At 35.7% G+C, this 15137-nt stretch overlaps 1 protein-coding gene across 1 annotated transcript in view; it reads left to right on the top strand.

Moving 5' to 3' along the window:
- The first annotated feature begins 6753 nt into the window (after positions 1-6753).
- The window catches only part of LOC133334545 (BAI1-associated protein 3), a 44963-nt gene continuing 36579 nt past the window's right edge, over positions 6754-15137 (top strand). Inside the window, exons 1-2 of the mRNA XM_061542860.1 lie at positions 6754-7076; positions 11432-11702. Coding sequence (XP_061398844.1) covers positions 6767-7076; positions 11432-11702 — 581 coding nt within the window. The 5' untranslated portion in view covers positions 6754-6766. The remainder of the gene's footprint in view (positions 7077-11431; positions 11703-15137) is intronic.

Raw genomic sequence — 15137 nt, forward strand, 5'->3', positions numbered from 1 at the left:
CGATTTCATGTAAATGGTGCACCAAAGTCCCTATATATCTTTCGATATGCACGAAATTTGGCATAACGTACTGAATTGAGCCTAGAATGATGTCTGCCAAGTTTCGTTAAAATCGGTCAAGATTTTGATATAGCTCCCATATATAGTTTCGTCCGATTTCATGAAAATGGTGCCCCAAATTCTCTATATATCTTTCGATTTGCACGAAATTTGGCATAACATACTGAATTGGGCCTAGAATGATGTCTGTCAAGTTTCGTACAAAATTGAGCATAGAATTACGTAGTTGCGTTTTCTAGAAGTACAGACATAGCCCAACGGATGACCTATTTATATTTGTTTGAAGTCGATTTACATACTTTTGTCCCATTGTAACAAACGAATGACATGTTTATGGATAGATCTAGAAAGATTCACATTTAGATAAATATCACATATTTTATTTCATCCAATTTTATGTTAATAGTCTTGTTTAATATACCCATAGTGGTGAAGGGTATCATATAGTCGGCACCGTCCGACTTTACTACTTTCCTTACTGGTTAATTGTTCATTTTGCAATCTTCTTTTCTTCATCCCAGAGGATAATAATTCACCTAGATCTATATTTGATATAGTTCCCATATAAGGTCCCCGATCGATAACAGTTCACCTACATCTATATTAGACATAATTTTCATATAAGGTCCTCGATCGATTTTGGGTATTTAAATGCCCACCTCATGTTAGAGGGTAATAAAATTTCGTCTCTAGGTTATCTCTTGTTAAAGACAACAAAGGTCAAAACATATATAATAAACTCTCAACTTAATTATAAATATTACGAACTTATCGCCTTTTTTCACACTTTAATATGAAAATAAACATCATCTTTGAGATAATCGTGTTTCTAGGTCATGTGGGTCTACAGCACAGCACTTCACTTTCACCAAACCAAACGCACACACCAAAACAAAAATGAAAACATATCATTACACTGTGCGACACGAAAATTTTTCAGGGTTCTAATGTACCAATTCTGTTTAGTTGGAGTCCCTGGACCACGAAAATACCTTTGGTTTGTCTGGGTCACTTCGAAAATTAATTTTATAACGGTAAATATAGAGAAAAACGTGGTTGCATGGATTTTCTATTCGAAACTTGAATAACTTATTTACTTTATAACGGATTTATACTATTATTTTTTTCTTTCGAAGAGTACAATTTTTCCTTTCAAACATGATATATATTTGGTAAATCGGTTGAGGATTGGCTGAGTTACAGCGGTTGAAATGTGAAAAAATACGCATAAAATGACAAAATTTATTTTTCTTCGGACTGTACGATGAAATTATGATATCAAGCCATATAAGTTTTATTATATTACGGGGAAGAAAATTAAATTAGCTTTCGAAAATGATAAAAATCAAAAAAATCGGTTAAAAAATGGATGACTTATACACATTTTTGTATTGATTCTATGCATATTATCTAAAGGAAATATGGGTCTGTATCGTTTCCTGTTACAAACCGTTATGTTTGCAACAGGCAGAAGGAAACCAGATAGACCCATAGTTCCTTTAGAGAATATTCATAGAATCAATACAAAAATGTGTATAAGTCATCCATTTTTTAACCGATTTTTTTGATTTTTATCATTTTCGAAAGCTAATTCAATTTTCTTTCCCGTAATATAATAAAACTTATATGGCTTGATATCATAATTTCGTCGTACAGTCTGAAGAAAAATAAATTTTGTCATTTAATGCGTATTTTTTCACATTTCAACCGCTGTAACTCAGCTAATCCTCAACCGATTTACCAATTATATATCTTGTTTGAGAGGAAAAATTGTACTCTTCGAAAGAAAAAAATAATAGTATAAATCCGTTGTAAAGTAAATAAGTTATTCAAGTTTCAAATAGAAAATCCATGCAACCACGTTTTTCTCTATATTTACCGTTATAAAATTAATTTTCGAAGTGACCCAGAAAAACCAAAGGTATTTTCGTGGTCCAGAGACTCCAACTAAACAGAATTGGTACATTAGAAACCCTGAAAAAAAAATTTTTGTTATTTTGTAGCACAGTGTAATTTACAAGGCAAAACACTCATATATCACTCGCATGCTGATTTTCACACACGCACACACGTACAAAGAAAACACACGCATAAATTCCCACACTCTGATTTAAGTATCTAAAAACACATAAAAAAAACGTGTATATATGAATACGCGAACATATGGTACAATATGTTCGGCTTGTATTTGGAAAAGTGACGGTTCCAAGAATGTGCGTGTGTTTGTGTGAGTATGTATTTTCAATGTGAGATATAGACACGTTTTCCATTCTCACATCCTTGATACGCTGGTATGTTTGTGTACATTTACAAATTATTAGGGTTGACCATATGGTGTTGTGAAATTTAAGTAAATTAAACTGTCTAAAATATAATGAAGGATATTTTATCCTTAATTGGAGAATATTATGTTTTATTTGTATTTGTTTCTTTTATTAAGGATAATTTACAATAATTACAATGCCTAACCAAAGGGTGGTCGAAATTTGGGGACAGAAGTTTTTGACATGCCCTATATTAATGTAATAAGCACCCCAATTTCTTTTAATCCATCCTTAAGGCTTCAAATTGTTGATAGACGTTGTTTGCTTGTTCATATTTTAAAGCATTTTCAATTTAAATTGACTATTTGTATCAAACACCTCCTATTGGGTACTAACACTTATACAATCTCCCAACAGACTTTCATCAACACAAACACATTTGCTCAAATATTTGTCATTTTGCTAATCATAATCGGTAAATACCACAGATGACCAAACGAATGAATAAATGTCTTATTAAATTTGGATGTTTGTGTTACTAATGTGTATGCTATTGGACATGATTGTGTTTGCTTGTTTATTTATTTTCCCCCAATGTATACTCAGTATGTGTGCTAGTGAACTTTAACAGTTATAATTGCATTTCTGATACTTCACTTCTACTGAAGTGTTCAAGAACAGAAGAGAATGAGATAATATTGCATGACTTAATTTCATCCAGTGGATAGTTTACGAAATGAAAGGATGTCATTTGGTTATGTCATGAATTGCATGGCTTTTGTAAAACAAATAAAGAGTTTTACGGTCTGAAGGCAGATATATGGAATCTTAAAAGAAAATTAAAAACATCTACCCTTGAAGTAGCACCAGACGTCTTGGTGGGGCTACAGAAAAAAATATTTAATAAAAAACCAGTGAGCGGAGAAGTATAGTCGGACGGTGCCGACCATATAATCCCCACACAACTACCACGAACTTTCTGCGGTTCTATGTATATTCTGAGCCTGGGCAATATTTCGTGATATTTGCACCCTTTTTACCCTTTTTTTTCATTGCACCCCCTGAATGAAATCTCAACTTCACCGAAAACTATAGTCGTCGTCGTTGACCATAATCAGAACTTCATGTACAATGTCAAAGCGATCAGCGCGACAATTCCGTCCTCTAATGGAGTAATAGTAATACTATGCACATAATCACCTTTACCTAATTATACCCTACACAACTATGTTGTCAGGGTATTAAAGCTTTGTTAAACCCCAGGAGTTTGTAACGCCGCGAAATATTGGTCCTAGACACACCTTTAAGTATACCGATCGTCATATCTCGACTAGCTGCGTCGATCTAGACATGTGTGTCCGCCCGTCCGTCCGTCTGTCCATTATAATTTGTAAACACGATACAGGCCCCAGTTATGGACCAATCTTCACGAAATTTTGCATGTAGGATGGGTTCTGGCCAATGAAGACCCCTATTGTTTTTGGTAATCGATTTATGTTTAGGGAATGAAATGAACCAAATACTTAATTTTTGTCGGTTTTTCTGGTCCCTCCAGAGGCCGCAATTATGGTCCAAACATCGCGAATTTTTACATGGAGAATGGATGATCAGATTATAATATTGGAATGAAGTGGGCCGAAAACTTAATTTTTTGTGTTTTTTGAGTCGATGCCAATAATAGGCCGAACGTCATAACACAACACACGGTAATTAGAAGGGCTGTACTGAATATGAATAGTTATATTCGGAAAATATGTCAGTGTAAGGAAGAGGTGCTGTTGACCTCTAATCGGGCCAGATTGAACAAATATATCGGCCCCGTCCAACTATACTGCTCCGCTGACTGGTTACGTACAACTCCCATATCAGAGCACATACAAACATATAATTAATATCAATTTGAAGGTCAACAACCCATCTTGGATATGCTATCAACTTCTCGGGTATATGTACTTCAGGAGCAATTATATACGCCCCAGAATAAAAATGTTGTAATTTTTCACACAAAAGTCAGGGTCTATTTGACCCGCTAAATATTGACCGATCATTATCAAAACTGACCCCATCTTATTTTTTGGCCCGATCCCTTTCACGACGTTCTGACTATAACTTCTTCCTCTGGAGCGATCAGAAAACCCGACAAAATTAGGTATTTGGTTCATTTCATCCCCTAAATATTAACCGATCTTTACCAAAAACAAAAAGGATCTTCATTGACCACAACCCATCCTACATGCAAAATTTCGTGAAGATTGGTCCATAACTGTGGCCTGTATCATGTTTACAAATTATAATGGACAGACGGACGGACGGGCACACATGTCTAGATCGACTCAGCTAGATATGGCGATCGGTATACTTCAAGGTGGATCTCCCTTCAATATTTCGCTACGTTACAAACTCTTGGGGCTGCACAAAGCTATAATACCCTGACAACATAGTTGTGTAGGGTATAAATATTATATAAAAATCGAAGAATCAGAAAAGGTATTGTTCATAAAGGTATTAATAAAATCGAAGTTCTGCTAGGTATTCGAGAAAAAAACCTATCATTTTAAAATCTTTTCACGCCTGTTTCTAATCCGAAGAGGCCATATAAAAGTCGACCAAGGCGATCGGCCGAGAATATCGCTGCAGTACGAGCCAGTGTTTAGAGGCCCCCAAGAACATCCCAAAAACGCCGTTCTCAGCAATTGGGCATGGTTCGGTCCACTTTACAACGGATTATTCACATTGATTTGCATTTGTTCCCGTACAAAATTCAATTGACGCAAAGAATGTTGCCTGCGGACAAACCTCGTCGATTGGAATGGGCCCAAAGAGTCATCGAAATGGCCGAAGATGACGAGCAATTTTGGAACAAAATTATCATGTCCCATGAGCAAAATTGTCGTTTTTACGCCACTTAAAATCCTCAGGAGATTCAAGAAGTGCCTCTTCATGACGAAAAAGTCACAGTTTGGTGCGGCGTTAGTGCGAAAACGGGTGTTCTTCCAAAATGAAAATGGCCATGCTGTTACTATCAATCAGGAGCGTTATCGCGACATGATGACCAATTTTGTGATGCCAATTATTCGTCGAAAGCGTATGAGGCAGTTCTGGTTTCAACAAGACGGCGCTCCACCGCACACAAGTCGCATAACAATCGATTTTCTGAAGAATTTGTTTCCGGGCCGTTTGATGTCGATAAGTGGTGATTTGGATTGGCCACCGCGTTCGCCCGATTTGACGCCGCCTGACTTCTTCTTGTGCGGATATTTGAAGTCAAAGGTTTACGTTAACAAGCCAAGGACCGTAGAAGAGCTCAAGGACAACATTCGTGAAGAAATAGCCGCTATTCCGCCCGAAATGTTGGCAAAAACGATGGAAAATGCAGCAAAAAGGGCACAATACGTCATCAACGCCAGAGGAGGCTATTTGGGAGATATCATATTCAAAAATTGATGTAAACAAATCTACTTGGAACAAATTAAATGATTAACATTGCCAACCGCCAAATTTTTTAATTTTTTTCTTTGAATTTTACAAAAAAAAAAAAAAAAAAAAACATGGGTCCTTTGAATATGGGCAACCCTGTACTTTCACAGGTCTTAAGAAATAACATTATTTAAAATCTGTGATCTGTTATATATTTAGAATTTTTTTATTGTTGATAAATTCAAAAATTTTAATATATACTTACCAATTATAATTTTTTCTTTTCATATTTTCAGAATAATGCTCAATTATGTTGTTATGGCGAAATGAAATGAGCTTATAAATGATAATTCAATAAGCCTTAATTACTGTGGCTAAAATAGACTGGAATCCAGCCACCACAGCTGGCATTTACATATGTCACCATTAAGGGCGGAATTCATTCAGTTGTGTTCTTAGATCATACTACAACAACAAAACGCTTTTTTCTTTAAAAAGGAGTCGTGTGAATATAAATATGTCAGAATAACAACATTTACATACGCAATATTTCCATCAAGTAATTTCTCTCGGAAAGGATCACATTTTATAAATAGACAGACCGACAATAATAACAAGGATAATGAGAAATTAATTGAATTAAAAAAACAAAGAAATTCTATTCAATTCAAATTCGTTACCTGCTAACAATGGAAATGAGCTGAAAAAACAACAACAATTACTCAGCACAACAAATTCCGAAATTCAAAAAAATCAAAACCCATTCAAAAGAAAATCCTTCACTTCAAAAGACTAAAAAGGGAATAACAGAAAATAGAAATAAAGCCGGTTGTTCCCCACCCCATATTCATTGTAAATATCTATGTCAATTCACTGTAAGAAGAACAAAAATAACATCAACAACAACAATAACGGTAACATTAATCATCATTCCATTGCTGCTAATATTGTCTAGACAACAGTGACTCATTCCAACACCACCACCCCCCACAAACCCATCAAAGTGTGGCCAAATAAATGTCAACATGAGTTTTTTAAGTTCCATGCAACAGTATGTCACCAGTGGCATTAGCAGCCTTGGTCTGGGAAATCGCCGATTTTCACTCTCCAAACAGGATGCCAATGAAAATCAAGCACAGAATCCAGTTATGGGCACAACACCACTGCCCACACCAAATATACAACCAGCCATTGGATCGGGTAGTACGGCAAGCAATATTTTTAATGTTGTTGCACCGACAGTTGGCACCGGTTCTGGCGCACCGGGTACCATGGGTAATTACCCTAGTGGCGGAGTTGTAATTGGCAATCCGAATGCTACAAATCCATTATTGGGTAAGTAATGAAGAGTATAATTAAATAAAAATAAATAAATTATAAGACAATAATAAAGGTCGCTGAATTAAAAAAATCACAATCAGACTAGAATTAGGAATTAAAAAGTAGAACATTATATTAAACCAATAAGGAAAGCAGTAAAGTCGGACGGGGCCGACTATATGATACCCTTAACCACATTCGGTAAATTCAACAGATGAATCCTCACACCTGTCTCATTTTTGAAGGACCAGTAAAGTTAAATTGGATCCATAAACAGATATAGAGTTGCTTCTTACAATGGGACAAAATTATGTACACCAATTTAAAGCAAATATCAATCGGACACCCGTTGATTATTTGGATAAATATCTGATAAATCTCCTCATGTTTATGTTTAGTGCAGCATTTACGTCAAATCGGGAGAATATATATATGGTAGCTCTATCCAAATTTGAAAATATTTCAACAAAATTTTCCACATGCTAGGTTATATTAATTTGAGTAAGTTGTGCAGAATTGTGTTTCAATCGGACTAACTATGAGTCTTTGGTGTACCATTTACTTCAAATCGGACAAAGCTATATATGGGAAATATATCTAAATCGGAACCGATTCCTACAAATCTTGGCAAACGTTAGGCAATATTAATGTCTTTGGATCTTTTGTGCACCTTTTATTTAAATCGGACGAAACTATAAACTTTGGGTCTTTATATTCTACAATAAAGACTCATATAATCGGAAGAAAAAATGTGTAGGAGCTATGTCTAAATCTGAAACTTAACCCACATCATTCTAGACTTTTTTTTCAAATTTGGTGCACCATTTACATTAAATCGGACGAAACTATATACGGAAGCTATATCTGGGCCGATTTTCAGTAAACTTAACACATCTTTTTCTAGACCAGATTTATTGCGCTATGACAAACTTCGCGCAAATTGAATCTGAATCTGAACCGATTTTCAGGAGATTAACACATAGACTAGACTTAATTCAGTGTCCCATGCAGAATTCCGTGCAAATCGATAGATATATAGGGACTTTGGTATACCATTTACATTAAATCCGACGAAAATATATATGGGAGCTATATCTAAAACTTAACCGATTTTTACGAAAGTTAACACACATCATTCTAGACTTAATTCAGTAGGCAATGCCAAATATCGTGCAAATCGAAAGATATATAGGACCTATGGTACACCATTTACCTTAAATCGGACGAAAATATATATGGGAGCTATATCGAAATCGCAACCGATTTTCAGGAAACTTAACACAAATCATTCTAGACCTGATTCATTACGCTATGCGAAATTTCGTGCAAATCGAAAGACATATATGGACATTCGTGCACCATTTATATTAAATGGTACGAATATGTATATGGGATCTATATTTGAATCTGAACCAATTTTCAGGCTTAACACACATCATTGTAGACTTAATTCAGTACTCCGATTTGTCCCAATTTCAATAGGGTCCGTCCTTGGGCCAAAAAATTTAAATATAATTTTGTTATAAAAAAAAAAACGAAATTATATTTAAACTAGTGATCGGAGCTGTATAGTCGGACGGGGCCAACCACATGATACTCTACACAACTTCCTCGAAAATCTAACTTTCTGTGGTTGTATATTCTGAGCTTGGGCAATACTTCGAAATTGCGGCCTATAAATCGACCCAAAAAAATACCACAAAAAGTTAAGTTTTCGGTCCACTTCACACCAAAATTATTATATGATCGTCACCGAAAATTATAGGCGTTGTCCTTGACCGTAATTGGAATCTCATGGAAAATTTCAAAGCGATCAGCGTTATATTTCCGCCGTCTAGTGTGGTAATGGGTTACTAAATAATGTCTGAATACGTAAGCACCTGTAAATATTTAATTGTAACTCCCACATCTGAGGACATATGACCATATAATTGGTATCAATTTAAAGGTCAACCACTCCCCTTGAACGTACTATCAACTTTTCGGATCTATGTTCTTCAGGGCAAATATATACGTCATAGAATACAAATTTTGCCATTTTTCACACAAAAGTCAGGGTCCATTTGACCCGCTAAATATTGACCGATCTTTATCAAAACAGGACTTGGGTCTAGGTCCTCCAGGGGCAAATATATACGTCATATAATACAAATTTTGCCATTTTCCCACAAAGTCAGGGTCCATTTGACCCGCAAAATATTGGCCGATCTTTATCAAAACAGGCATGCTTATTCATTGGGCCGATCCCCTTTCTCCATACAAAAATTCGTGGTGTTTGGGCTATAATTGCGGCCTCTGGAGCGACCAGAAAAATCGACAAAAATAAAGTTTTTGGTCTATTTCATCCCTTAAATATTAACCGATCTTTTCCAAAAACAATAGGGACCAGAACCCATTCTACCTGCAAAATTTCGTGAAGATTGATCCATAACTATGGCCTGTATCGTGTTTACAAATTATAATGGACAGACGGACGGACACACATGTCTAGATCGACTCAGCTAGTCGATATATGACGATCGGTATACTTAAAGGTGGGTCAAGGACCTATATTTCGCGGCGTTACAAACTTTTGGGGCTGCACAAAGCTTTAATACCATGACAAAATGGTTGTGTAGGGGTTAAAAATTTGTATTTTATGGCGTATATATTTACTCCTGAAGGATATAGACCCGAGAAGTTGACAGTGTATCGAAGAGGAGTGGTTGACCTTTAAATTAATACCAATTATATTGTCGTATGAACTCGGATGTGGGAGATACACGTAAATATTTACAGGTGGATACGTATTTATATATTACTTAGTAACTCATTACCACACTAGAGGGCGGAAATGTAGCGCTGATCGTTTTGTAATTTTCCATGAGATTCCCGTTATGGTCAACGACAACGCTTATAATTTTCGGTGATGATCAGATAATAATTTTGGGATGAAGTGGACCGAAAACTTATTTTTTGTGTTTTTGTTTTCGAGTCGATCTATAGGCCACAATTGAAAGCCGAACATTACAACACAACCCACGATGAACGAAATCTGGACAAGTACACCCCTCGTCTACTGAATATTAGAAATATTTGTTGACATCTAGTCGGTCAAGAGGGTGCAAATATCGCGAAATATTATCCAAGCTCAGAATATATAGAACCACAGAATGTTAGATTTTCGTTGAAGTTGTGTAGGGTATCATATGGTCGGCCCCGTCCGACTATACTGCTCCGCTCACTGGTATAATGTTCGATCTTCGAAGTCTTCAGAAAAAAATATTATTGATAAACTAAGGTCCAATAAATCCAATTGAGACAAAATATTATAAAAATCTTCCAGAAAAAATAATCAATTCAGTTTGGTATTTGTTTGTCGGAATGTGTGTGTGACACATTTTACTTTAAGGTAAGCCAGCATAATCCTTCTACATTTGACTACATTTTTTGGTAGTAACATGTAAAAATTGTTAGCCGTTTAAGCTCTAATTAAACATTTTTTTAATTTATCTAAAGCCTATTAAGACCCCTCGAAATCTTGAAGGTTGTGATAGGTTATGTACTCAACGCGCATGAGTATATTTATGCATATTTTAACATCATATTATTCTTAATACATTTCAAAATGTAATATAAATTTTTCATTATACCCACACCAGTCAACCATTTCAATTTGCCCAACTCTTCATTTCTTCTGTTCACTTTATCTGCCAATGTGATTTATTTATAATTCCTCTTCTGTAACGATATTTTTTCCTTTTGGATTCAAATCTCCTTTGCCGTTTACAATTAGAATAATTGGAAAGAGTTGACTTAAATGATTTCCCATTAGCTTTTTTGTTGTTATCCTTCAGTTCTTTTGAAAAGGTTACAAAAAAAACATATTTTTCCGACATTGCATATTTATAATGGACAGAGAGAAAAAGGGTACAGTTGCTTGTCAGAATTCTCAAGTGTCGGAGATTGAAAAGTTTTTTTAATTAAAAATTCATGATTAACCCCTTTGTTTTTTTTTGTGCGTTCTTGGAGAATAATTCGTTCATTTAAATAACATTTCCATGTAGATTAATTGTAGCAATGTTTCCTTTTCTAGTGAAATTAATTATTGAAATGAAGCCGTTTCTGCAGAGAATAATTTTGAAAAATATCAATGTCCTGCAAAGATAAGGAGACAGTGGAAATTATGTATATTATAAAAATTAAAAAAAAATTTTGAAAAATATGAATTGCCTGCAAAGAGATGGAGACAGTGAAAATTGTGTATATTTCAAAAATTATAACATAAAAAACACATAGTTAATAAAAAATAAAAGTTTACACTTTACTTTTTTAGCGAATTTTACTACTGTATTAAATAAAAAATATGTTTTTGTTATTCCTTTCTTTAGGTTATCCAAAAGTTGTACCCTCATCGGGCGTGACTGCGGGCATGAACACCAGCACCACATCTGCTGCATCAACATCATCAGCCTCGAATACACCAGTTAGTTCACGTCGTCAATCACGTGCCCTAGAAGCTATGGCTCCACCACAGCGTGGCGGTTCATTTCGACATCGAAATCCACCGGCCCAACAGGCAGAGCCGTCACCAAGACCACCGTTGGCATTTTGTAAAAGACGTCTATCATGGCCGGAAGTGGATCCACGTTCAAATTCTGGGTAAGTTCAAATGCTCCGAAGGCTACAAACCCAGATATTATAGATAATTACTTTGAAGGACGCTCGTGTTTATAAATAAATATTCAGGGGTTCTAATGTACCGATTCTTTTTAGTTGGAGTCCCTGGAATACGAAAATACCTTTGGGTTTTCTGGGTCACTTCGAAATTTAGTTTTATAACGGTAAATGTATAGCAAAACGTGGTTCATAGATTTTCAATTTGGAAAAATATTCAGGGGTTCTAATGTACCGATTCTGTTTAGTTGGAGTCCCTGGAACACGAAAATACCTTTGAGTTTTCTGGGTCTCTTCGAAATTTAGTTTTATAACTGTAAATGTATAGAAAACGTGGTCTCAAAGATTTTCAATTTGAAACGCGAATAACATGTAGGAGGTGTTTTTTTAAAAGATCGGTTAATATTTAGGGGATGAAATGGACCAAAAACTTTTCTAGTCACTACAGAGGCAGCAATTATTTCCCAAACACAGCGAATTTTTGCATGGAGAAGGGGATCGGGCCAAAGAATAAGCATGCCTATTTTGATAAAGATCGGTCAATATTTAGCGGGTCAAATTGACCCTAACTTTTGTGTGAAAAATTACAAAATTTGTATTCTATAGCGTATATATTTACCACTGAAGGACATAGACCCGAGAAGTTGCTAGTATATAAGAGGTGTGGTTGACCTTTAAATTAATACCAATTATATTGTCGTAGGTACTCGGATGCGGGAGTTACACTTAAATATTTACAGGTTCTTGCGTATTCATATATTATTTAGTAACCTATTACCATACTGGAGGGCGGAATTATAGCGCTGAGCGCTTTGAAATGTTCCATGAGGTTCCAGTTATGGTCAAGGACAAAACCTAAAATGTTAGGTGATGATCAGATAATAATTTTGGGATGAAGTGGACCGATAACTTAATTATTTCTACTTTTCGAGTCGAAAGCCAACATCACAACCCACGGCGAAGAGAATCTGCACAAGTAATCAGACGGGCTGTACAGATAATTAGTAAAATTTGCTGACCTCTAGCCAGTCAAAATTGTGCAAATATCGCGAAATATTTCCCAATCTCAGAATATAGAACCACAGAAAGTTAGATTTGCATGGAAGTTGTGTAGGGTATCGTATGGTCAGCCCCGTCCGACTATACTGCTCCGATCACAGGTTAGTGTTACTTTTAACCCACAGGAGGGCGGGTGATTGCTTTGAAATTTTACATGAAGTTCCGATTATGGTCAATGACGATGCCTATAATTTTCGGTGATGTTGAGATGGTGCTTAGGGTGCAATAAATCAAAATCTTTATTTTTGTAAGATTTTCTAATCGCTCTAGAGGCCATTGTTATATGCAGAATATCACATATTTTTTTTCGAAATATTGACCATGATGATCGGTCAATATTTCGAAAAAAAGGGGTCAAATCAACTACAACCTAAAGTGACCACAGTTTTATTTTATGGATTAAATATTCACCTCGGGAAAACAAGATTTGGAAAATATGCCAGCGTTAGAACGTGGAGCTGTTGCCCAGGCCCAGGCTCGATATAGAACCGCAGAAATTATAGTTTTGTGGAAGTTGTATAGGGTTTCATGTGATCGGCCCGTCCGACTATACTGCTCCGCTCACTGGTTCTTTTTTCTTTCGATGAGTTGAATTTTTCCTTTCAAACGAGATACATATATTTAAATCGGTTGAGGATTGGGTGAGTTACAGTGGTTCAAATGTGAAAAAATACGCATAAAAAGACAATCCCGTTTCCATATTATGTTTGTAACAGACAAAAGGAAACGAGATAGACCCATAGTTCCTTTATAGAATATGCATAGAATCAATACAGAAATGTGTATAAGTCATCCATTTTTAACCGATATTTTGGTTTTTCTCATTTTCGAAAGCTTAAATATATAGTTTGTTTTTGAGACTCATAATGAAATATAAAATTTGTTGAAAATGAGTTTTTATATTTTTTATTTGTAAAATATTCTGACCCGTATAAATCCGTTTTAATTGAGTTTTCAATCATGTCTGGATAAGTGAAGCGAAAAAACTCCTTCGGAGAGTCGACTGAGAAATAAGGTATTAGACAAAAATATTCCTCACATTTATATCAGAAATATTGATAAAAGACGCCATATACCCAAACTGCGTAGATTTCGAAAAATATTCATTTAAATATTTTTTAGTCCCTCTATCTTAATTTTTTTTTTTAATTTCGTAATAATTATCAAAAAATTGATATTTGTGCAACGTGCGCGTCAATTATCATAGCTAACTGGTAAAATATCCGCAGAATTCATTGTTTTCTGCTTCGACTCTCTACATTCAACCGATAAAAACTCTTAAAATTTCCGCTCCGGCTCGTCTAAAAAAAGCATTTGACACGTTAGTCAGCCAACGTAGACTCCGTACCTAATTATTGTTTTATTTTTTTTTAGATTTTCTTTATTGATTTATAAAAAATTACAATTAATGTGTCCTGCGAAGCTTTAGTTTTCGTCCATATACACATCCTGAATCTTATATACTCGGAGTCCATATAGAATTACAGGTCCTTCCTCTTAAAGATCAATCACAAAGACTTCATTGTCTTCAGCTCGTCTAGACCATCTATAGAACTTGTGGTTCTTCAGCTCAATTACGTAGGTACCCTAACTCTTCAAATAGTCCATATCGACTCTCTGGTCGTTCAAAAGCCCTTTGACCTTCAGGGTTGTCCATATTCGACGGACCCATCTGGCAACGCCATAACTTTTGACAGAGATGTCACATCGCTTAATGACATACCGCGTTTGAAGCGTCAGTCCAAGCAGATTTTTACCATGAACCAATACACGCCACGCGAGCGCTCTGAAATAGTTGACATTTACATTCAACAGAAGAAGTCAATTGTGAAAACTCAACGTGCTTTTAAAACATTAAAAAATGTGAGAAGTGCGCCTTCTAAGAAATGGCCGAAGATGACGAGCAATTTTGGAACAAAATTATCATGTCCGATAATGCCCATTTCACATTGAATGGGACCGTAAATAAGCAAAATTGCCGTTTTACGCCACTGAAAATCCTCAGGTGATTCAAGAAGTGCCTCTTCATGACGAAAAAGTCACAGTTTGGAGCGGCGTTAGTGCGAAAACGGTCATTGGGCTGTTTTTCTTCCAAAATGAAAATGGCCATTCTGTTACCATCAATCAGGAGCGTTAGCGCGACATGATGACCAATTTTGTGATGCCAATTATTCGTCGAAAGCGTATGAGGCTGTTCTGATTTCAATAAGACGGCGCTCCACCGCACACAAGTCGCATAACAATCGATTTTCTGAAGAAGTTGTTTCCGGGCCGTTTGATGTCGAAAAGTGGTGATTTGGACTGGCCACCGCGTTCGCTCGATTTGACGCCGCCTGACTTCTTCTTGTGGGGATATTTGAA

This window comes from Musca vetustissima, unplaced genomic scaffold, assembly GCF_032173495.1.
Source record: "Musca vetustissima isolate MV318-11 ecotype Yass unplaced genomic scaffold, APGP_CSIRO_Mvet_v1 utg30942, whole genome shotgun sequence".
NCBI lineage: Eukaryota > Metazoa > Arthropoda > Insecta > Diptera > Muscidae > Musca > Musca vetustissima.